Genomic DNA, 24,996 nt, shown 5'->3' on the forward strand with positions numbered 1-24,996 from the left:
TAAGATGTTCGTTTAAACACTTATACACATGGGTGTGGATGTCACAGTCTGAGCGAAGAAGAGGTACTGCACCTGTTTGACCAACTGCCTCTTCTTCTCCTCCCCTTGCTCATCTCTTCCCTGGAGATCTCGCTCAAACTGGGCCTTTAGAGCCTGCATGTTGACCTCTAGACGAAGTTTTGCATCCTCTGCAGCCTGTAATTCATCCTCCAGCTCTTCCAACTGAGTCTTCATCTCTTCTACTTGAGCCTCCAGACCACGTTTTGACTTCTCAAGCTCATGAACCTAAAATTTGAAAATGATTTGGATTGAAATTTCTCTAACCTTAATAGAAGGTTTGTTTATTATTGATTTGTTTAATAGTTTACACTTTGAACTTACGCTCTTGCCCACATCATCTTTGGAGCTGACCAGGTCTTCCATTTCAGCACGAAGGGCTTTATTGGCTCTCTCGAGCTCCTCACGGCCTTCTTGAGCTTCTTCGAGAGCTCTAGCTAAAGACAGAGCCTTTGTCTCCTTCTCTCTGGCCTCGGCCTCTGCGCGATCCCGCTCATCTGCATACTTATTAGAGATGCTCTTCTCTTCAGCAAGCATCTGAAAGGAAATGGTAGAAGTGAAGATATGTCCACACCTAATGGCAAAACATGAACTAAGTGATTAAGTCGAAATAATCAGAAACCTGATCAAACTTCTTCTGTTTTTTCTCAAGATTGGACACCAGCTGTCTCTGGTTGTCCAAATCCATCAGTGTGTCCTCAAGCTCTTGTTGCAGTCTGTTCTTGGTCTTCTCAAGCTTGTCATAGGCTGCTGCCTTCTCCTCAAACTGAGTATTGGATGCCTCCAGGTCTCTCTGCAGCCGCTTCTTACCCTCCTCTAAAAGTTCTACGTTTCCTGACACCTCTTCCAGCTTCTTCTTGAAGTCAGAGAGCTGTGGACACAAAAGGTATTCAAAAGGTAAATATTGAGGTGTGAATGGAGCAAGACCACAGATTATTTATCTTATCGCTAACCTTACCTGAATATTCAATGTCGAGACCTGTCTCTCCACGTTCCTCTTAGCTTCTGCTTCCTCCTCCAGCTGCTCCTGTAGGGCATTACGGTCATCCTCCATTTGTCGTAGTTTGGTAGAGAACTGGAGCTTTTGTCTTGTCTCTTCAGCCAGCAACTCCTAAAAAATGTCAATCCAAAATACAAGTAAGCCAACAACTCAAACCCTTTTCACATTGATAAATTATGGTGTTAGCTTAAAGCTTCTGGTTTGAAGCTATAAAAAAAACACTCCATAACATAGCACATACCTGTGTATCTTGGACTTGAGAACTCAAGCTTGCCACATCCTTGCTAAGCTTTATGTTCTTCCCCTCAGCTTCATTAAGAAGGATGGTAACGCTCTCCAGTTCCACCTGTCAGGGCAAGAAAGACATGTTAAACACACTGTGTTTGCTCTAAGATCAAAAACATTTAATCTAACAAACATGTTGTAGGTTCTCCCAACAGAGTAATAATACATCCTCCACCATCACTCACAGTGATTTTAGAGACCCGATCGCCAAGCTCAGCTTTCTGCCTCTCGCTGTCATTGAAACGAGACTGCAGGTCAGCAAGCTGTCCTTCCACCTTCTTCCTCTTGTGTTCAACATCCTGTTTGCCCTGAGCAAGAGAACGGATCTCCACATGGAGTTCTGATGTCTCCTTCTCCAGAGCTTGCTTGGCTTTCTCCAGGTTTACCTTCACCTAAAAAGCATTTTGTATATATTTTACATAAGCACTTTAGAGTTCTTCAGAAAGTTAAACATGTCAACAGAAGATACTGTATGGTGGCCTACCCTCTTGGACTGCTCCAGCTGCTCTGTAAGCTCCTCCAAAGCTTGGGTATGTTTCTGTCTCATCTCTTGCACCTGAGCCTCGTGGACACGACTCTCTTCCTCCATGGCTTTCTTCAAAAGAGTCACCTCCTGCTCACGTTTGGCCCTGAAAAAATACGTATCTTGACGATCAGGTCAATGGTGTCTAGTAAACCTTCTCTCGATGCATAATATATTAAATCAATACAATGCACTTCAGATTAAAATGAAGTGCATCAGTTCGTCATATCCAGGCACCTGAGCTCTTGCTGAGTAGCTGTGGTGTCTAATGTGTCCTCCAGCTCTGATTTGAGAGCTTCAAGCTCTTCTCCTAAGTCTCTCTTGGTCTTTTCAGCCTTATTCCGGGCAGCCCGCTCTGACTCTAGGTCCTCCTGAAGATCTGAGATGTGTCCCTCCAGCTCCCTGATCTTCTTCAGTGCATTGTTTTTCTGAGCTGTTTCATCCTCCAGTCTAATGTTAATGCAGAGAGAATACAAAAGTTACTATAGGTTTGTGAAATATGATATGAGAGTACCCCCAAATTAGCTTAATAGACATTTAAAATTTCTTAATATCTGTATACCGTGCCAGTGCAGCCTGAAGCTCCTCCTCTTTCTTAGCAAGCTGGGCTTTCAGATCAGCAATCTGAGCTTGAAGTTCAGCAATCTGCTCCTGAAGGTCATTTGATTCACCCTCTAACTTCCTCTTGGCTTTTTCCAGCTCCTGTCGAGTTTTCTCCTCTTTTTTCAAGCGCACTACAGATTACAAAAACAAACATTATCACTTATAACTGAATCATTTAGTAATCAGATGTTAATGTGATTCATTTACAGACAAAAGTGAATAATGGGACAAACCCTCCAGTTCTGAGATCATTGACTCATGCTTATTCTTCAGCTTGGTCAGATTTTTTGATTTTTCTTCTTCTTCAGCTAGGTTTGAGCTAAAATCGGCTATTCTTTCTTCTAGAAGCTTCCTCTCCTGCAAACAGAGTACTTAAATTTGAGTACACCTAAATTGCCACCACCACCAAAATATGCCATCTTTAAGAAAGAAGAAAACAAAAAAGATTGTTGAAATCAAACCTTATGCAATTTGTTGTTATGGTCCTCCATCACCAGGATATCATCCTCTAACTTCTTGATCTTGGCATCACATGTAACTTTCTCCAGTTGCAGCTTCTGACGAGCATCCTCTTCCTCTTCAAGATGTTCCTCAAGATCCTTAGAACATTCATTGAGAGATAAGAGAGAGTCATGGACTAAATGGTAGAGTTTAAAGATATCCAAGGACGGAATTCGAACAAGTACTGGTTGCCTGTGAATGAAAACCAATAAATGACAACATACTCTGATCTGGTCATGCATTTTCTTCTTTTCCAGTTGTAGGGCTGCACCACGATCCTCCTCTTCCTCCAACCTGGCCTCCATCTCATGCAAGATCTCCTCAAGTTCTTGTTTCTTGCTAGCTAACCGTACTCTCATTTCCTCCGCCTCTGCATAGAGCTCCGTCTCAGCCTGCAACTTCTCCTGGAGCTGGTTCCTTTCTTCCGTAAGCTGCAGATGGAGGGATTATATTGTTTGTAATCAGTGTTTAATGAATTGACATTAAATGCAGGAGGACATTGTCAGGATGTCTGCATACCTGCGTGTGTTTCAGTGTGATGTCTTTTAGCTCCGTTTCAAATTTTTGTGCAGATTCTTTGGCCCTTTGAAGCTCCTCCTCCTTCAGACTCATCTCCTCCTCTTGGCGTGTCACTTGCAGGAGAGGCTTTACCTGTGGGCATTGATAGAAATGTGTTTAGATGTAGCAGAGACAACAAGTGTTCCCAAAGAATTGCTAGAACCAAATTGTTAGCTTGTTAGCACCATGTTCAACCAGTTGTGTGACAGGAAATATAAACTATGTTTGTGGTCACATTATTCAATAGACCAAGAAATTCAGACATCCAAGAAATTCAGACGATAATAAATGTCTCACCTTGGTGAAGAGTCTCCACCACTGCCAGTTCCTGAGTTTCAGATAAGCAGCACAGTTCCTCTGGATCACCCTCATCGCTGTCAGCTGTTGCTGCCTCTTAGCAAAGGCCCTACACATGGTTTTAAATAAGAATAACTCAAATAGCATATTTTGGTTAAAAACAACAAATACTAGATTTGTAAACTCTACTCACTTTCTAGCTAGGAATCCCCTGGCCTGTGCCTGGAAGGCAATGATTATGACTGTGATCTTTAGGTCACGCTCCTCTTCAAGCTGGGCCAGGACTCCTGTGCGGAAGAAGATTTTGCTTTGACCAATACGGTAAAGGTTTGGGTCCAGGTCCAGGTGCTTGATCTACAGAAAGGGTCAGGTATAAGAAAAAAGCTTTTACATTATTATTGTTGTATGATGCTCTTTAACAAGATTTCATTGTATAATATCTTACCATCAGACAGCAGGCCTGCTTTCCATCCATGAAGCCCTTTGGAATAGCATTCGCTGCCAAGATCTCATATCTGTACATCAAGGTAAAATATAGAGAATTACATAACATACGATTACCTGTACCATGCAATATATTTGGCACAACATAAACAACAATCACACTTGTATTGGACTGCAAATCTGTATTTTTCACTTTTTGAATTTTGTAAATCTTGCAATGTGATTCTAGAGCAGTGCTTCTCTAACACATTTTGTATGTCTCCTTCATCGGACACACCCAATTTAAAGGCAATTCAGTGCGTCCAAAATCGTGTACTGTCTGAGTAGGTACTACATTGGAATTTGAATTTACTTCAACAAGCACCGTAAAAAAGTATAGTATGAAAATATAGTATGAAAATTGGGTAGTATGAATGGACATACTACATCCTACATCCGCCATGTTGTTAATGTCATGACGTACCAGCGTCAGTTGCGTCGGTTCTCTTCCATTCATAAATCTTCCATTCATAAATCTTCCATTCATAAATCCCGTGGCCTCACGGCATAGTAAGTAATCAAGAAGTCATAAGTAGTAAGAAAGTAGTACGTCATCCAGGGACTTTTCACCTACTGTTTGTATTCGGACATACTACTCTTTTAGTAGTATACTATATACTATCCGCATACTATATAAGAGTAAAGTATTCGATTTCAGATGCAGCGCAAGTCTTGCAATCTCTACTAATGAGCTGGTGAGTGGAATCAGGGGTGTTGGATGAGGGAGACATCCAAAATGTGAGGTGGTGGGGGTTCCCCAAGACAGGTTTGAAAAGCACTGTTCTAGAGTATTATATACTGTTTTTACACTTGATATGCAGTTAGATAAAGTCAGTAAGTCTCATTAAATGAAAAGCTCCATTTAAAATAATGAAGCTACCCACCGCTGCCGGAACTCTTGGAAGACAATTCTGTTGGGGAATCCTTGGCGGCAGATACGAATACCTTCTAGCACACCATTACATCTCAACTGTTCAAGCACCAAGTGGGCATCCAGCTTTCCTGCCTGAAGGTGAAAAATATACCTTTTACATGAACTTTAACACAGCTAGTCTGATAATGTACCCTATGCCCAAACATCATTGGTACAACCAATTTTATCATGGTATGCAACAGTGACTTACCCGTTTCTCATGGTTGGGGATAATGCAACGGACAAAGTTTGGCTGTGTGTTGTGCAGTGTGGTCATTAGCTTAGCCAGAGACTCTTTGTAAAGCTGACCCACAGTACGGAACATGCCTTTCTTGGTCTTAGAGGCACTAGGTGCAGAGCTGTCTGACATCTTGGCAATGGTTTCCAATCCAACCACACGGTCAGCTGAGAAACAGAAAATATGGAAGATATCAGCCATTATTCTTATCTCAGCAATATTCTGCTTTGATTAACCAAAACAAAAAAGGTGAGAACATGTACATTAATCATACAGTGACTGCAATTGACTGGTGTGCAACAATTTTGATCAACTGTATGTGTAGTTTTTAGACAGTTTATGAGATATAAGAAGCATGTTTTACTCGTACTGACCATCCTTCCACAGATCTTGCACAAACGGATTGGAGGAATTATTCAGCAGTGCTGTAACATTGTCATTTAAAGGATCCATGTTCTTGGTCAACCATGCTATGGCATTGTAGTCCACCTAATTTAGTAAAAAAGTAGGTTTGGGTCATGTTATTCAATACAGAGGGAAGAATTCACCAAGAATTAAGGTAAAAATGTCCACAAAATTTGAGCTGGACATTAATTGGGTTATTATTATCTGGATCACAATATTGTCCACATGTAAATCAATAAATATATCTTTTAGAACTCACCCGTCCAGCATAGTGAAGCACAGAGAATTCTGTCTTGTCCTTCAGTTGCTTAGGTTTAGCAAACTTAGTATGATTAACATGAGTGTTGCAAAGTTTCTCCACGAAGGAGACATCTGTTGCCTTTGGAAACCAACACTCTTCATCCAACAGAGCCAGGATGCCTGGAGGATTGTTCTGTGGAGGAGTTTTAGTAAAAGTGAGTGACATTATATACTGTAAAAATAAGACATCATCACTTCAGCCTAAAGAATATGATGCAAGACTTCAACCAAAAGAATGGTTGTCACAACAATTACGCCAAATTGATTAAATGAAAAGACATTGGTCACCTTAAAAAGTTCTTCTGAAAGCAGGTGGTTCAATTCAAAACTGCAGAGAATAAGAATCATTCAGTTCCTGCAAATCAACACACACAAAAACTTACCGGCCTTTCAATAAGCTCAATGCAAGGTTGCAAATCTAGCCCGAAGTCAATGAAGTTCCATTCGATGCCTTCACGCTGGTACTCCTCCTGCTCCAGGATGAACATGGTGTGGTTGAACAGCTGCTGAAGCTTCTCGTTGGTGTAGTTGATGCAGAGCTGCTCAAAGGAATTGTCCTATGGAGAAATACAGCATATGCCATTTGCTCTAACACGTCTCAGATGTTGTTTACCAAATTTAATTCTTTCCTTTTAATTTTTCCAAACCTCAAAGATCTCAAAGCCAGCAATGTCCAAGATCCCCAGGAAAGAGGCACCCTGACGTTTTGTCTTGTCCAGTGCCTTATTAACTCTTAGAAGGATCCAACGGAACAAACGTTCATACATAGCTTTAGCTAAGGCTTCAATGGCAAAATCGGCCTGTAAAGGAAAAAACACACTTTACGTCCTTCCATAATGACAATCGTGCAGTTTTCCAGTTTCATTACAGATCTGAGCAACATTACACAATTTCCACAACATCACAGAACAACTATAAACTCTCTCTTTACCTGTTCTTTGGTTTGGGCCTTTTGCACAACCTCACGACCCACTTTAATACGTGGCGTCAGAATGGCTCTTGTGAAGTCCGTCACATTAATGCTTTGGAGATGGCAAACTTTCTGGGCAGCTGAAAATGAGACACATTTCAATGGTCATTTCAGTCTGTAATATTGATTTTGTATTAGCCTGAGATGTCTTTCATTTGGCATTTTCCCAATTGTGTCTGACCTGTGTTGTCCGGCATGGTAGCCTGTTCCTGGTTCCTCTCTTTCTTGAACTCAATGTTACCCAACTGCAGCACAGTTGAGACTACTTTGAGAACATCTGACAAAAAGAAATAGCATTTCTCAGATTTGATTATCTTTTCAAAGACCCCAAAACTCTTAATTTTGAGCTCAGTATGTTGGTGAAAATAAGCAGAAAAGACACCATGTGTATATTTCATTGCATTTGATACCTGTTCTTTCTTCAACAGTGAAGCCCATGATGTCCATGGCCTCCATTGTTTCATCATACATCTCATCATCCTGGTTGCCTGGAATCTGGACGTGGCCAGCTGAGAGGAAACGGTACTTGTTGAAGTTTTCGAGCAAAAGCTCCTCTGTCAATAGAGAATAAAAATCACATGACATATCCCAGAAAGAATGCCATTGATGCAAGAACATTTCACAACAGTTCTGCATTTAGAAATCTTAGTCTGTCAGTCATTAGGTAAAGATCCAATGAGTCACGCTGAAAAATTGTCATCATATGCCAATATGTTTTCACATATTGACGTGTCTCCACCTACCGCGTAATTTGTCCTTTGCTCCAGCTACCATGTAGTAGAAGATGTGGAAGGCTCTTTCTGTTTTTGCTTGTCTGATACAGCGAGATTTCTCCAAAAGATCTGAAGTAGTTTGGAAATTAAGGTGAAACTCTCCAGCATTAAATTGTTTAAATTGAGAAATAATTTAATTGTTTAATAATTCAGGATGTATGATTGATCTGCAATCTGTATATGGCCTATATATTATGTCTTAAAGGATACAGGTCTCTATGTTGGCTCCAACTATGAAACCTGTCACATCAAAGTTAATGCGGATGAATTTGCCCTGTGAAGAAAAGATTTTGAAACCATACTTTAGTTACAGTCTTGATCATTCTAGTTACATCTGCTATCATAAATCATTTGCAAACTTACGAATCGGGAAGAGTTGTCATTCTTGATGGTCTTGGCATTACCGAAGGCCTCTAGAATTGGATTGGCCTGCAGTAGTTGCTTTTCCAGCTCACCCTACAGTACCAGGATTAGAACGTAATGAGAACCATTCCATAGAAAACAAGTCAAGGAGGAAAAAAGGAGAAGGGGACATGCCAGAAGATTGGAATAAAAAAAAAAAAAAGAACTCAAGAAAAGGCTCTCCTTAAGAGTACACAATGCAGCATTTAACTATAAATGTTTGGCAGGCAAAAAATGTGTTTAATACAAGTTTAATACATTTAGGTGCAAATGATTTCTTCAAAGGCCTGAAGCAATACTTACGATGCAAGTACCTTCAACAGTGCAAAAAAAATTAGGTCATGTCAATTTAGATGGGCATAATCCCCTTAGATCAAAAGAGTGATATTCTATTAGCTTCCAAATCTCAAGCCTGCCAAGCATGTTCACCTCATACAAGGATATCAAGAGGAGCGGTTGAGGTCAGTCTGGAATATTAAGCATGGGAAGAGAGGACATATTAATTTGGTTCATGAAATGATCTCAATTATAGATATTTACGCGTTCACTTAACAAGATAAAAATTACTCTGTGGGATAAAACACCAAGTTCTTAGAGAGATAATGCTCCTGTGCTTCACAAAGATAATGGTGTCATTAAACCTCATAATAAGGCCCTTTTTACACCTATTAAGATGCATTTTGGTTGATCGGATCACATGTGGACGAGGGAGACACATTCCTGTTTACACCTGGTGTTTTAATCCGTCTCTTTTGTCCACTTTCGACCTCTTCTGTCCTTACTTTTTCAAGGGGAGGGTATATGGGCTGGTAAATGAATGGGCTTTTTTTTTTTAGATATTTCTATCTAATGGATGAAATAAGCTTGCGCGACTGGAGATGATGGAAAAACATACAGAAAGCATCAGCTTTTGTTTCTGCTCTGACAGCTGCAAAACACAGTGAATACTGTGAATGCGTGTTAAAAATCAGGAATGGTGAGAGAACATTGTGCTTGGTACATTTTTCCTCTTTAAACCAAACTTTGGTCTTTAGCTGACAAAGTTTAAATCACATCTGGCTAGTGTGCTTCCCATAATGTTTACACATTAGGTCAGTAGGCGGAGAGTAGGCTGTCTTTCGTGGCTTGTGTAACTGGTCCTACTCTGCCCGCTCCGAGTGGGATTTGAACCAGCATCCCCGGCATGAAAGGCGGGTGCTCTAACAAGGACGCCAAAGGCCGCAGCCTCTAGTGTCAGTCGGTAGCGTGCCTCTGTAAACCGGTGTAAACAGGGCCAAAAAAGCACCGTAAAGGGATAGTTCACCCAAAAATAAAAATTCTGTCATCATTTACTCCCCCTCAAGTTGTTCCAAACCTGTATACATTTTTTTGTTCTGCTGTACACAAAGGAAGATATCTGAAAGAACCAAGCAGATATTGAGGGTGAGTAAATGATGACAGAATTTTCATTTTTGGGTGAACTATCCCTTTAACACCAGGTGTAAACACGGCCGTAGATTCTCATTTTTAGACTTAAATGAAGCAGAAAATGGTTTCAACCATGACACAGACTCTCAATTACTTTCTTACTGAGCATCAAAAAAAAAGAAAAAAAGAAAATATTTAGAAAAAGATATCTACCATAGGCAGCTTGCCGCTGAGAAGGAAAGAAGATCGCTGATAGCTTCAGACACTGACAAAGAAAAATCAAGTAAACTAGAGAAGGAGAGGAAGAAGGGACATTTAGAATGATGGAGACAGAGAGACTGTTGACAGAGAGATTGTTGGGAAGGAAGAGGACAGAGTGAAGACTGTATAAACATTAATAAAGCACTTGGCTAAGTTCGACAGCTTCTCTCATTGGTCTCAGGGCAGAGAGAGGCATGTTAACTAACAGATGACAGTTTCATTGGTCCATGGAGTGCCGTTCAGAGTATGTGAGTGGTGCGGAGTGGAGCTGCGTTAAAGTCAGAGCATCAGTGTTTTCTCTTGGGCCAAGATCATTCTGACCTTGCAAACATCGTGAACATAACACATTAATAACTCATAATGCAATTACATATTAACAAGTATTCAACACATTGTGAAATTTATCAGAAAGACAAAAATCGAAAATGTTTAGTAAAAATGAATGACAAAGTGTGGGGAAATTTAAAGTTGTGGACTAAGTGTTCCTTTTACATTAAACTAAAAATCTATTCTTCTTCCAGATGAGTAGTTTGAAGACTTATATCATCATGCTAATAGATCATCTTCAACGTTCATGATGTAAAAAAAGAAAAAACATACCAAAAAAATATAGTAGAACAAAAATGTAAACTCTGAGCGGGGTTTCTCTCACCATTGAGTGGAGAATAAACAACAAGCGGAAAATGGAAAACCCAGAGTGGAATTTGATCGGAAATAGCTGTCGATTCATCCACTCACATACTCTGGTGTTCTCTCTCGCTCACATGCAATTAACCTTATTTAAGTTTAACTGAAAGAAGAAAAAAAACTATTAATTTCAACCTTGAACTTTTCAGAGAACTAGTATATAGAAGAAATGTTTAGTAATTTTCAAAGTAGTGCATTCAAGAGTAACGAAACTACTTTTTTTTAAGAACCAAGAACATAACTATTATGGGCATCCCTTTTAAGCTCATATGCATGGCTGTTGCGCATAAAATTTCATAAAAACAACTATAATGTGTGCATATATTTTTGTTTCCTGTGTCGTACCTCGTAAGTACACATTAAACGCAGACCTACAATTTTTATATTCCTAATGCACACGCATATGAGCTTGATAGATGATGCACATGAACCTGTGGTAGATTAATAGGTGATCAAGGAGAAACTAGAAAGGATATGAGATCGTCAATTCAAAAGGCTATAAATTGGCATGCACACACACTGTGCTCAGACAGACTATTTCAATGCCAGGCATTCGCTCTGACAAAGAAAAAGTTAACCACATCTCAGATGGGGGAATGGGACACACGTGATCTAACGACATAATCTTGATTTTCTTTTTTTTTTTATAATCATTTTTTTAAACATCATGCGAACACTCAGGCTCTTTGGCACATTGTTTGTCTACAATCATTTGAACAGTAGCCGTACGGGTGTTTTCTTTAGATGGTCCCTCCATGTAAGACTTGTCTAATGTCACTCTCAGTGAGAAACTCAAGCATGCAAACTCTCAAACCCACACAAGAAAGAATTTTTCACAATCCTTTTTACTCACATAGGCAAACTGTTGTCCTGAATGTTGCTATTTGAGGAAATTCATTAAGGACATTGTCATTAGATAAGTGTGAACTCTGTTGCATTCACTGGTTCGCATCTGTAGAAGTCTTGATTTCCTTGAGATACAAATGGCTCAACAGCAAATAATATTTTGGTATCAGGCAAAATCAGAGCCAGCATAATCTTGTGATGAATGGGATATGATATCAAAAAAAAGTGTTCTTATTTGTTCACAATATGACCTTTGCACATCATTACTCAAGTCATTATGAAAGGATTCAAAATGTCAGACTCTGATCTGTAGGAACAGGGTCAAAGCAAGGGCAAAGCATAAAAATGACAACTGAACCCATATGAACTGGCTTGAGGAGAAGACAGAGGTTATCAAAGAGAGAAAGAGTTTTTCAGACTGTCTGTACTTACAGTGCTTGTGTCTTTCTTGCCTTTGTGGGACGAGGCCACTACAGCCAAATACTGGATGACTTTCTTGGTGTTTTCTGTCTTCCCAGCACCTGATTCACCACTAGGAAAAAAACAACACTGAATGATAAAACTGTGTTTTCTTCCATTGAGCAATACTAATGATAGAAACACCAGTGTTTGCGAGACATCAAAACAATAGGTGTTGCAGGTGAGGATTTGGTTCTGTGTTAAAGGGTTAGTTCACCCAAAAATGAAAATAATGCCATTTATTACTCACTCTCATGTCGTTCCACACCCGTAAGACCTTCGTTCATCTTCAGAACCCAAATTAAGATGTTTTTGATGAAATCTGATGTCTCAGTGAGGCCTCTATTTGCCAGCAAGATATTTAACACTTTCAGATGCCCAGAAAGGTACTAAAGACATATTTAAAACAGTTCATGTGACTACAGTGGTTCAACCTTAATATTATAAAGCAACGAGAATAATTTTTGTTCGCCAAAAAAACAAAATAACAACTTTTCTACAATATCTAGTGATAGTCGATTTCAAAACACTGCTTCATGAAGCTTCGAAGCTTTATGAATCTTTTGTTTCGAATCAGTGGTTTGGAGCGGCAAAGTCATGTGATTTTAGTAAACAACGCTTTGTCATAAGTGTTTCGAAATTTCAATAGTTCGCCTGACTTTAGTAGTTTGATATGCAATCTGAACCACTGATTCGAAACAAAAGATTCCGAAAAGTCATTATTTTGTTTTTTTGGCACACAAAAAGTATTTTCGTCACTTTAAAATATTAAGGTAGAACCACTGTAGTCACATGAACTGTTTTAAATATGTTTTTAGTAGCTTTCTGGTCATCTGAAAGTGTTAATTATCTTGCTGGCAATGCAGGCCTCACTGAGCCATCGGATTTTATCAAAAATATCTTAATTTGTGTTCTGAAGATGAACGAAGGTCTTACGAGTGTGGAACGACATGAGGTTGAGTAATAAATGACATAATTTTAATTTTTGGGTGAACTAACCCTTAAATGACAGAAATTTCATTTTTTGGATGAACTAACCCTTTAATGAAATGGCACACCAGAGCCTTAATCATGAAATATCAGTCCATGTCTTGGCAATAATTGGCACTATATTTGCTGTGTAAAGAATGCTATTCATTATATTTTAGTCACATGACTTTTCATCCACTATATTTATGACAACTCGCCGGGGAAAGTAATGGCTGTAAATACAAACCACATGAATTAAGAAAATAATAAATCGTTGGATTTGGATAGTATGCTAAGACCTTGCAGAAGATTTTTGTTTTTCAGGAGTAAATAGTTTAAAATAACGATTGAAAATTTCACTACCATTCAAAAGTTAGGGGTCGGTAAGATTTTTAAAAATGCTTTTGAAAGAAGTCTTTTACATCCTCACCAAAGGCTGCATTTATTTGATAAAAATACAGTAAAAACAATAATTTTGTGAAATAATATTACAATTTAAATAAACCTTTTTTTATATTTTAAAATGTAATTTATTCATGTGATGCAAAGCTGAATTTTCAGCATCATTACTCCAGTCTTCAGCGTCACATGATCCTTCAGAAATCATTCTAATACAGAGCTCTCAAGTTTTATTAAAAGTTTGGAGTGAGATTACATCTGTTAGGGGAGGAGCCACTCAAATATTTGCAGCAGCGGCCCCTCTGCCCCACCAAATTCTCACAAGTTTTTGCTAGTAATTTAATTTTCCCTACAGTGTTGTTCATTATTAACCAGCACAAATAGAAATTATGCTGCTTGTTGACTGAAGTGCCTGTTCTTTGGCCTGATGACCTTTATGTTTTATATGCCTGTTCACACCTGAGTTCTCCTGTCTGCAAACAGAGCACCAGTTGTAGGAGCTGCTGGTGCCTATGGTAATGAATGGCCATTTGGTTGACCACTCACTTTTTAAAGTACACCTGGTGGCTGCTCCACTTAATGCTTTCTTCTTCTTCCCTGTCTTGTCCACTGTCTCCTCTATGGTCTCTTCTACTTTCTCCCCAACTGTCACTCTTACTATCTTCTCCACCGTCTCTGCCTCCACCTCTTCCACTGTCTCCTCCTCTGATCTAGCAACCTTTTTAGGGGGCTGACCCTTTGGTGCCCAGAATGAAATAATACTCTTTTGCTTTTTCTCTGACATCTTTGAAACAGATAAATGCAATGATTAATGTATGCATTGCCAGTAAATTAAATATTACTGAAATGATAGCCAGAGAGCTCTGCTTTAAGATTAACATTGCTGAAAAGAGTATTAATACAGTAGAATGTGAAATAATATAATGAAATACATCTTTAGTACTTTCCTTAGTTTCAGATAGCCAAACTAAGCTAAAGCAGTTGGGAGAGTTTTTGACTGCATCAATAATAATTTAGCATGAATTTGGCTATATTACCCAACATCAGCTCTCACTATTTTTGATCACAGGCAAGTGATTTCATCTAGGAATTGTAAAATCAAAATGCTAAAAAAAATGAAGGGGTTGGGTGTAGTTTTGGTTTGAACATTGGGGGGGGGTTAGCGGGGTCACAGGGCATGCTCCCTCATGAGATTTATTTGTGCGCTTATTTGTTTATTTTTGCAAAATTGTCTTTTTTGTGGTTACATCCACATACAGAGTTGGTTAACATAGCTGCATGTATTTTATATTTAAGCATCTAAAATCTTAAGCATTTTGACAGAATTTTACTTAAAGAACATTACTAAACGGTTCTTATATTGAAAATGTTAATTTCCTGTCATCTGCTAGGTTTTTCCTAATATCTGTAATTATTAGCAGAACACATTTTACACATGGGGAAAATCAATTGTGCTCTTGTCTTAATTCTAACTTGTACTTGGCCTTTTGAAAAACTATAGTTCTTGTAATTGTCTTGTAATATATTTATAGAATTTGTTACAATAAGGATATAGTTACAGGTAAAAGCAGCCTATACACATAGTAACTATAGCACAGTATGCCACAGTTGTAATATAAATCTTTGGTGAAAAATCTATTCCCTTAACAGATAATCTATTATAAATTCTACAAGTTAGTCAATTTACCACAATAAATACAATAGGTAAATTCTAGTAAAGGAGGTCTTTCTATTTTATGTTGGTGCAGGATGATGTTTTCTCAGCGTCGCGATAGGAACGGCTCGCACAAATCTTATCACACTTTTGGAGCGCACTGGTGAACGCGCACAGAGTATACAGCCATTTGCGCGCCACGCATGCACAATTAAATAAACTGGGCTTCGGTCATGTTGCGCAGATAATTGGTCCGTTCCGTTCGTACGGGAACTTGGTGCTTATAATAGTTCAACGCGCAATGTATAATAGCCTCCTCCATTAATTGTATATAGAGGGACAAGTTATCCCTTACTTCTCAGCGTGAGAAATACAAGGTGTGGCGTGTGAGCGTGTGAAATGGTTGAAATGCGTGTGTCTCACGGTGAATGCGTGAGACTTGAGTGCCCTGCTAATATGCTGATTTGGTGCTCAAGAAACATTTCTTATTATTATCAAGGTTGACAACATTTGTGCTGCTTTTTTTTTTTTTTATTGAAACCGTGATAATTTTTTTGTAGGACTCTCATGAATCTTTACTGTCACTTTTGATCAATTTAATGTATCGTTTTCTTTCCAAAAAAAAAAAAAAAAATCTTACTGACCCGAAACTTTTCAATGGTATGTAAACATGAATAGCGTTTACGAAAACATAATAATTTTATACCAAAATATATTTTTTTATTATCATCTATAATCTACTTTGTTACAAAAGCTTACAGTGCACTATTGCCTTCTGTGATACGAGAGAGATATTACTGAACCTTCATGCTGACACGCTAACATTTCCATATTAGGAAAACTGAGTCTGGGATCCACAGGCCCTGTGCAGCCGAAGGGCTGGTTCTCTGGCAGGAGCAGGATGCCCTCAAATCAGTAAAGCCATTTTATGGAGCACTTTATACAGCAATGTTTGTAGTTCCTCAGTTTTTGACCATTTATGATACAGTATAGTAAAATTCATGATGATCACAGTCACTGTTGCCAACAATGCAACCAAATGGTGAGTGAAGTATTGGACCCATAATATTCCCATAAACCACATTAGATAAGAGGTATGGGAGAACAAACATGGATTTTGTATAGTGGCTTCAGATCAGTGGTTTTTAACAATCCATGTGTTTTAACTTTGGGTGGTTATCCCCAGTTTAAATGATTCATTTAAAAAAAAAGCTTTGCTTTGAGACAGCTTAAATTAAGTGTCTCCATGGGAGAGTTGGTTGTGCGGAAACATCCTGATGTCATTAGAGAATTCTGTGCCCTAGAAACAGTCGCCCAAGAGCAGTTTAAATGGCTTCCATTTCCTATTCCACACTCAGAGGAAGTTTGCAGACAGAATCTGAGGGTACCTCCCACACTGACACATCGCGTCAACACATTTTATTTTAACATCCTCATATTTCACAGCTGTTTTATTATCACACAGATGTGAAACAATGATATCGCCTGTAAACATCATCTTAAGTCTATTAAATACGATAACAGCTATTTTTTAATGTTTTTTTCTCTCAGGACAGGCCAAGTTTTGTTGTGGGGCCTCTACAGACACAGACCAAATGCCCAATAATGACTCAAAAAAACAAACACAAATGTAGTCAACATGAAAGATGATCTGGATTTAGAATCAGGACAGGGGGCGCATTTCCTGTGAGTCGACTCTGAAGAGACATGACCCTTGAGTTCTTCTGCCTTGTTCCCAGTACTGAGGACATTACAAAAAAGGTCCTAGTGGAAGGACTCTTAGTTTTTCTTAGTCTTATTAATCATAATGTTCATATTTGATAGCTGCCGTCTTTTTAATTGTTGAATATTATAAGCTTAAAAGAGTTCCAGATTTAACATTAGTCTTAATTTGGCAAAACTGTTGATTTTATTCAGGGATGTAAACAGTTTTAACCGCTGTCAAATGACATTGAATAACATTTTTTAGCTGCGTCTGAAAGCTAAAACATCTGCCTTCCTGTTCAGTCGGGCATTGACTTAACAGAAAGTGACTACAATGCTATAAGGTTAAAAAACCCATTTCAAACACCATTTTTATTCTTTTTAATAAAGGCACATTATGTAATTTTCACTGCTAGAGGTCGCTTATTCAAAACAAAGTAGCTTGATGACGCCTTGATTTCGCGGAATCATGGGAGGTGTTATCTTCAATGTTCGTCAACAAAGTTTTTCCTCGACTAAGCCGAGATGATAATAAGGCTATTAAACGATAACTGTGACTATATCAACATGCAATATTGTTGACGAAAAAAGACAAGACTAAAATGTAGTTAAAAGAACAAAAACTTTACCAAAATTTTTGTTGAAAAAAGAGGAGCCAAAACATTTCAGACTGCTGTATATGACTCTATTAGACGAGCGTTCATGTTTGAGGTTGCCAGATATCAAGAGCTCAAATCCCCCAATCAGAGCTTTTCTGTTAAACCAGTGGTCTCAAACTGCCGGCCCACGGGCCATTTATGTCCCCCCCTCCCCCTCCACCCGGCCCGCAACTGATCTCAAAAACAAAACATAATCCGGCCCGCGAAAATATTATCATTATTATTATTCTCTAGTTTGCCTCCTGTCTGATATGCAAAGAAAAAGTCGCAGTTCTAAGGGGCCATTCACATATCGCGTCACATAAGCGGCCGCACCGCTTTCTCCTTCTTTCCAAAGCGCTTTCGCTCCCGTGGCGTCTGTCGTTGCTATGCAACCATGAGCTGCGCTCTCCCCGATGACGAGGAAGTTTCAGCAAAGTTTCAGTTTGATTTCTACTCCTTGCATTAGCTCTACTACTTGATATATTTATGGAGATGAGAAATAAAAACCTGCCCTGTACAGCTATGATCAGCTGTTTGGCTGCGCTTTCGGTGTTGTTACAGAAAGGCCGAAGCTTGGCCGGTCCTTGTCACATGACCTGCGGTGCGCTTGCGGCATTATAAAAAGTTGAGATATTTTCATCTCGCCGTGGCATAGACACGCCTGGAAAAATTAGTGCACCGCACCACATGCCTAAATTTCAGTCACGCGCGCCAATTTAAACCACCGAAACGCGTCCGATGCTACCAATAAACGTTACCGATGCTCAGACGGCATCTTGGACAAATGTGGCTCAGCACTGCCAGGTGTCTGGCAAGAAACAGAATAGTGTACAAATGTATTCATGGATTGCATTTGTTCAGTACAGTGTTGTTCAGTGCAAGATTTTGATGTTTTTTAAGCTAAAATAAAGTAAGGGATAATATTTGCACTGTTAAAATCTAATACTGTATGTAATAATGATAGAGACACTGCTGTTTACTTTTTTTTTAAGTATGGCAAAAATATTTTAGTAGGCCTATTGAAATTTGAATTAAATGAGAAATAATGCAAAGGAAAGTAAATTTTCAGAAATTTTGCACTTTCTTGTGCTTAAATGTTAAAATGGCCCTCCTATGAGGTGTCAATCACAGCAATGGTCCCCAGCCAATTTGAGTTTGAGACCCCTGTGTTAAACGGATATGTGCTTTTTGCTTTATGCAATCTGGCAACCATTCGCACACGCTCTCTGCGGAGGCGCCATGATCCGAAAACACAGACGGTACTGTACAAGTTCAGCGATCTCCATTTGGGGTATTCCGCCTTAATGAAAGTGTCATTCAGTCAGTCTGTTTTCTGTCATGGATCTTGACTGTAATGTTTGCGATTGTGGTTGCTGATTGTACTTACGTTACGCAACCTCTGTGTGGCAATATGTAGGGTCTTTTTTTTGCCGTTGTTTTAATAGAGAAACATTAATGCAACTTGGAATTATTAGAATTACTATTAGGAATTTCTCAGTTATAATATATTAGAGAGTAGGTTTTTGTTTTACCAGTTTTCATAATGTAGACAGGGCAAGTGTATATCTAAAGTCTTTGGTGTTTATTAATCTTATAATTGACAGCCTTTAATAAATCTGATGAGATGAGGTAAAATAAACCATGCATATGAATCAATATTCTGTTGATTTGTGCTTATTGGTAAAAGAGCAACTTCTGATGAAATGTAAAAATACATTTCCCAAATGACAACAATCATTGTAATTAAAATTGAGCAAAATAATAATTTTCATTTTAACCATTATACAGTATGACGAAAATGTGCAAGTTTCCAATGATTAAAACTAGACTAAAATGCTCAGACATTCAGTTGACTAAAACTTGACTAAACAAAAACAGGACAAGTTTGACTAAAAATGATAAAAACTAAAAGTTACATTTAAAACAAGACTAAGACAAAGACTACATTAAAAAATAGCTGGCAAAATAACACTAGTATTAAAGATTTATTAACATTACTGTAGTATGAAGCAGGGTGTGGCTGAAAGCCGTTGGAGCGGAACGAGGCCGCTGGAGCGATTAAAGCGTGACACACGACACGTGCCTTGAGAGTAGTGGAGCTTTTATTATGCCGCAGACGACCGTTTCCGCTTCTTCCGGTCAAGCGTATGTGGGGTAACGCAGCGCTGTTTTATCATATTAGATACATTTGTGTGTTGAAAGTTGTTATAGTGCTACTCTGCGTTCGCTCGGCGGCTGCTATGAGACACTTGTTGCACACTGCAGTAAGATAGATTGATATTAGGCATGGTAAAACATGGAACTCGTGGTAAATCAAGAAAACAATATTTCAACAATAAGACTTACTGTGTTGAGCTATATAACAATTATTTTTCTGTCAATGAATGTATCCAAACAATTGCTCTGTCTAATAAAACATAATATATTAAAGTTTCCATGGTTTCTACAAAATAAAACCGGAAACCAAGGGTAACGCAGGTATGATGTCATTGATTGGCAATGCACAGACACGGTCTGTGTCCTTGTTAAAATTGCTTATTTCTCTGGATTTACACAATCTTGGAAACATTTGGGATAACGTAAGTACTCAAGTCAACAAAATACATAACATTGTTGTAGTGGTTTTTGGATATTTTAATTTAAAAATCTTACATATTGTGCCTTTAAGTGCCTGCACAGGATTGTAGGATATCAGATGCAGCAGAGGATACATACAGGTGCATCTCAATAAATTAGAATGTCGTGGAAAAGTTCATTTATTTCAGTAATTCAACTCAAATTGTGGAACTCGTGTATTAAATAAATTCAGTGCACACAGATTGAAGTACTTTAAGTCTTTGGTTCTTTTAATTGTGATGATTTTGGCTCACATTTAACAAAAAAAAAAAACAATTCACCATCTCAAAAAATTAGAATACTTCATAAGATCAATAAAAAAGGATATTTTAAACAGAAATGTCAGGCTTCTGAAAAGTATGTTCATTTCTATGCACTCAATACTTGGTTGGGCCTCCTTTTGCATGAATTACTGCATCAATGCGGTGTGGCATGGGGGCGATCAGTCTGTGGCACTGCTCAGGTGTAATGGAAGCCCAGGTTGCTTTGATAGTGGCCTTCAGCTCTTCTGCATTGTTGGGTCTGGTGTCTCTCATCTTCCTCTTGACAATACCCCATAGATTCTCTATGGGGTTCAGGTCAGGTGAGTTTGCTGGCCAATCAAGCACAGTAACACCATGGTCATTGAACCCGCTTTTGGTACCTTTGGCAGTGTGGGCAGGTGCAAATCCTGCTGGAAACTGAAATCATCATCTCCATAAAGCTTGTCAGCAGAAGGAAGCATGAAGTGCTCTAAACTTTCCTGGTAGATGGCTGCGTTGACTGTGGACTTCAGAAAACACAGTGGACCAACACCAGCAGATGACATGGCAGTCCAAATCATCACTGACTGTGGAAACTTCACACTGGACTTCAAGCAACATGGTTTCTGTGCCTCTCCACTCTTCCTCCAGACTCTGAGACCTTGATTTCCAAATGAAATGCAAAATTTACTTTCATCTGAAAAGAGGACTTCGGACCACTGAGCCACAGTCCAGTTCTTTTTGTCCTTAGCCCAGGTAAGACACTTCTGACGTTGTCTTTGGTTCAGAAGTGGCTTAGTACGTTGAATGTGACAGTTGTAGCCCATTTCCTGAAGACGTCTGTGTGCGGTGGCTCTTGATGCACTGACTCCAGCTTCAGTCCACTCCTTTTGAAGCTCTCCTAAGTTCTTAAATCGGCTTCGCCTGAGAATCTTCTCAAGCCTGCGGACATTCCTTTCACTTGTACAGCTTTTAACTGTTAAGTTAGCAGACTTTCCCATGACTGCTGTTGGGATTACTGACCTAAACCCAGTATTTATACCTTGAGAATGGTAATTTAATAGAACTTGAAATTAAATATTCTAATAATTTGAGATACTGATTTTTTTTATTTTGATGAGCAGCAAGCTGTAATCATCAAAATGAAAACAAAAAAGTCTGGAAATATTTTACTTTATGTCTAATAAATCTAGAATATATTTAAGTTTTACTTTTTGAATTAAATTACAGAGAAAAAAAAAAAACTAATTTAATTTATTGAGATACATCTGTACAAGGCACCTTTAAAAAGAAGGCATCTTACAAGACACACTGATGTTACTCAAACATTGGGTTCTCAGCACACTTCAAAACAGGCCTTCACTCAATCAAGTTCAGCTTTACCATATCTAACTCTATTTGTAAGGATGTATTTCCTCATACAAGATATTTCTGCTATAATTACAGAAAATGGGAGTACTGATATAATAAATGGGTTACACTATTTCGATTGTCCAGTTTAGACATTATCCAATGATAAGTAAATTTGCAACTACATGTCAACTAACTCTCATTAGAGTATTAGTAGACTGTTAGGTTAGAGTTAGGGTTAGTAGAATAAGTTGACATGTACTTGCAAAGTTACTTGTCAGTAGAATGTCTGGGGAGCATCAAAATAAAGTGTTAGCAGATATTAAGCAGTCTACTAATACTGCTAGTTGACATGCAGTTAGTAAGTTACTTATAGTTAGTAGAATGTCTAAAGTGGACTATTGAAATAAAATGTTACCTATTAAATTAATTAAAAAGGAAAGAGAGAGAAATATGATTGTGGTTTACATCTTGATTTGTGTTTTTTAGAATTTTAATTTAGATTTATCAGTTTAAACACGTTTAAGTCATCCTGCAGCCCACCATGAAAGTCCTGGTTGAGAAGCACTGCTTCAGAGCCAATTAGACTAAAAAGTGATAAAACAATGAACGAAAAAGTGATAAAACAATGAAAGAACTCACGTGCAAAGAATAGACTGGTCCTCTCGATCTGTAGAAAGAAAAGACAGAGATTACAGCGGCCCAAGGTAACTGTCAGGCTGGTGCTCATGGAAACTGCAAGAGAGTGTACCATGTCATTTTTGAACATCATGAAATACATACAGTCTGCTTTTAAGCCTAGCAAAACATTCTGGTAACACTTTAGTATGGGGAACAATTCTCACTTTTAACTAGTTGCTTGTTAGCTTGCATATTGGCTGTTTATTACTTATAAAGCACATATTAATGCTTTATTCTGCATGATTTACACCCCTTAATCAAGTTAAGTTTGTGTGTACATACAAACCACCTTACTAACTATTAATAAGCAGTAAATTAGGAGCTTATTGAGGCAAAAGTGGTAATTAATAGTGAATATGTATTCCCCATACTAAAGTGTTACCAAAATTCTTTTTCTTAAAGTTGGCATGAAAAGAGACAGGGATAGCTGCAGGTCATAATGGGCGTGCCGAAAGGCCTGTGGAATGGCCACTACCTTTCGACACGCTCCCTACTTTTTGGCACGCCCATTACTCCGACCTGCAGATACCCACATGCATGAAATGTAAGTTGCAATCTTTTCTTCCCTATTGTGACATATATATATATATATATATAAGTAAAATGGCTTCTTGAACAAGAGAAAAAATGTAGGCCAGGACTTGATTTTTGTTCATCAGGAATTGATTCGATGGGTGTCGTTTGCTATTGCTGTGATCTCATGCGAGTGACAGATTGCCCCGCCCATGCACCAGTAAACATGTCATCAGAGAAGAGAAGTCACTGAGGGAGGGGAAGTTAATTTGATTAAAGTTTACGAGGGCACTTGAATTTAAAAAAATGTTTATAATAAATTCTCCAATATTCCATAAAAAAATAAGAATTGTCCATTTTGATTTCATGGTGACTAAGTCAAGTTCTTGCCATGCAAAGTGGTGTATGATCAAATACCATTGTTATTACAACATCGAATAATGCGCATAATCTAATAATCTTTGATTTTCAGTGCAGTAATTTGATTAGCTGAGAAAGAAAAACAGACTCCACTATTCTTTTAGGAGATGCAACACAATTCTTACTGAGTTCAGCAATGGGACAATCATTGATTCATGCTGCTAAAATTAGAACCTGAAAACCTTCTCAAATGATCTTGGCTCCATTTAAGGTTTTTTAATCCTAACCGTACACCGCTGATTCCTCAGAAGGTGGAATAGAAATAAAAAGCCATCTATTATTTGTTAAATAAGTATTTGATCAAGTCAAACAAAATATGATCCGCTCTAAGCAATTCTAAGCCAATGAATGTGTAGTTTAAATTCAAACAGAGTTTGGTTCTTATCTATGATCCTGGAGGCTGGGCGGACGCCCAACCAGCTAATCAGTTGAATGTGAGCTCGCCTGTTCTGCTCATGTACTATAGAACCTTCTTCTGTTGTAAACACAATGAATGACTTTTGCTCATTTTGGATATGACTTAAGCTGGGCAGGTTTCCACATACAACATGAAGTCTGTTCCCTTGTTTCTTCCTAATTAAGGCACAAATCGAGGCATTCGGGACGCAGAAAACCAAATCTAAACACGCCGATGGGGAAACTGCACTTCAGCCAGATTGTTTGACAAAAAGCAAGATGCACAGGTATTGTTTTATCCAAGCTAGCAGAAAGTTGTACATTCAAATCCAATAGATTTATTGCCATAAATATACTATACTTTATAAATCATTTCTATTCCTTTCCATTTTATCCTATATGGGCTCCTAAAGTTTAGATTTACAACAAGCCTACATCATGTCACACACGGTTGAGCATGGAAACCCTGCTGGACTTCAAAGGAAGATCAGTATAAGCCCCTGAGCAGGAATGTGAACACTGGCACTCATGCTTGATCATGCTGGATTTTTACTTATGTCATGTAACAGTTCAAGATATAGCTACTGCAGGAAGCTCTTAAAATATGTTAAAGATGTCTTGTCATGTGGTGTTTAGGTGCTATAACTGGACAAATTTTATGCTATTTGAACAATAAATTATCATTTGTTTTCACATAGCAGGAAATGAGCAACGAACTGCATGAATAAGGACATTTACAGGGTTTAACTATGATTCAGCCCATGTCTAATGTAAACATGAATGAACTAAGCAGAAATACTCTTGAGGAACAGCGTGACAATACACCTTTCTACTTCTGCTTTTGTAAGCAATTTTTTTGCAAGGTTCACTGTTTCTCATAAGATAACAGTTTCTGAGATATTCCACTGTAAACTTTGCAGAAAGGTTTTGTTTTATCTTAAGCACTTATCTTTTCTTCATTTGACACCAGTTCATTAACATGATGTTCAGTTGATGTATCAACAACTTCATAAGCAACACTTTTGACCATGCTAAAAGCTGCAAGATTGGGGTGTAAAATATATTGTGGTTCTACTTTTTTTCATTTAGCACCTAATTTCACTCAGTAATAGAGCTTCAGACATCTGTGGGTAACAGCAGCTGTTTAAATTAGTTTGAAAGTGTTTAAAATTGTGTTAGATGTGTGACCTGCTGGTGCATGTGTGAGCGAACACCTCTCACCACTGACTGACCTGCTAACATGAGCTGTCACACTCCATTTCAACAAACACAAATGACATTCGTTGTTATAAAGAGATTCTACACTGTCCTGTTGCCAATTAGTGAAATAAAAATGCCTTTTAGATTCACTTGTGTTGTAAGTTTCGAAGAGAATGGCTATTGTGAAATCCAAACATTCAGATCTTATAAAGAGAAGAAGGCTATGGGCTAATATGCGAACGA

The 24,996-nt window shown here is 38.3% G+C and overlaps 1 protein-coding gene and 1 long non-coding RNA gene across 4 annotated transcripts in view; one reads left to right on the forward strand and one right to left on the reverse strand.

Annotated features, from left to right (window-relative positions):
* The window catches only part of myh11a (myosin, heavy chain 11a, smooth muscle), a 39,265-nt gene that overhangs the window by 8,415 nt on the left and 5,854 nt on the right, over window positions 1-24,996 (reverse strand). For 2 of the 3 annotated variants that reach the window (XM_051897160.1, XM_051897158.1), the window contains exons 4-34: window positions 22,186-22,213; window positions 11,942-12,041; window positions 11,517-11,543; window positions 8,270-8,362; window positions 8,117-8,180; window positions 7,877-7,975; window positions 7,544-7,687; window positions 7,315-7,410; window positions 7,095-7,213; window positions 6,811-6,963; window positions 6,547-6,720; window positions 6,123-6,296; window positions 5,833-5,947; window positions 5,432-5,625; window positions 5,192-5,313; window positions 4,270-4,339; window positions 4,018-4,178; window positions 3,825-3,933; window positions 3,489-3,620; window positions 3,194-3,400; window positions 2,930-3,067; window positions 2,702-2,825; window positions 2,428-2,599; window positions 2,103-2,315; window positions 1,827-1,971; window positions 1,528-1,734; window positions 1,299-1,403; window positions 1,016-1,168; window positions 680-928; window positions 382-594; window positions 73-285 (exon numbers count right to left, since the gene is read on the reverse strand). In XM_051897160.1, coding sequence (XP_051753120.1) covers window positions 73-285; window positions 382-594; window positions 680-928; window positions 1,016-1,168; window positions 1,299-1,403; window positions 1,528-1,734; window positions 1,827-1,971; window positions 2,103-2,315; window positions 2,428-2,599; window positions 2,702-2,825; window positions 2,930-3,067; window positions 3,194-3,400; window positions 3,489-3,620; window positions 3,825-3,933; window positions 4,018-4,178; window positions 4,270-4,339; window positions 5,192-5,313; window positions 5,432-5,625; window positions 5,833-5,947; window positions 6,123-6,296; window positions 6,547-6,720; window positions 6,811-6,963; window positions 7,095-7,213; window positions 7,315-7,410; window positions 7,544-7,687; window positions 7,877-7,975; window positions 8,117-8,180; window positions 8,270-8,362; window positions 11,517-11,543; window positions 11,942-12,041; window positions 22,186-22,213 — 4,313 coding nt within the window. The remainder of the gene's footprint in view (window positions 1-72; window positions 286-381; window positions 595-679; window positions 929-1,015; window positions 1,169-1,298; window positions 1,404-1,527; window positions 1,735-1,826; window positions 1,972-2,102; window positions 2,316-2,427; window positions 2,600-2,701; window positions 2,826-2,929; window positions 3,068-3,193; window positions 3,401-3,488; window positions 3,621-3,824; window positions 3,934-4,017; window positions 4,179-4,269; window positions 4,340-5,191; window positions 5,314-5,431; window positions 5,626-5,832; window positions 5,948-6,122; window positions 6,297-6,546; window positions 6,721-6,810; window positions 6,964-7,094; window positions 7,214-7,314; window positions 7,411-7,543; window positions 7,688-7,876; window positions 7,976-8,116; window positions 8,181-8,269; window positions 8,363-11,516; window positions 11,544-11,941; window positions 12,042-22,185; window positions 22,214-24,996) is intronic. The other variant, XM_051897159.1, reaches the window with a different exon arrangement.
* Window positions 12,954-24,902, forward strand: LOC127514384 (uncharacterized). Its single transcript, XR_007930618.1, has 3 exons — window positions 12,954-20,949; window positions 23,740-23,840; window positions 23,967-24,902. It is a non-coding gene; the product is annotated as an uncharacterized LOC127514384 (long non-coding RNA).

The sequence above is a fragment of the Ctenopharyngodon idella genome, chromosome 6, assembly GCF_019924925.1.
Source record: "Ctenopharyngodon idella isolate HZGC_01 chromosome 6, HZGC01, whole genome shotgun sequence".
NCBI classification, from domain to species: Eukaryota; Metazoa; Chordata; class Actinopteri; order Cypriniformes; family Xenocyprididae; genus Ctenopharyngodon; species Ctenopharyngodon idella.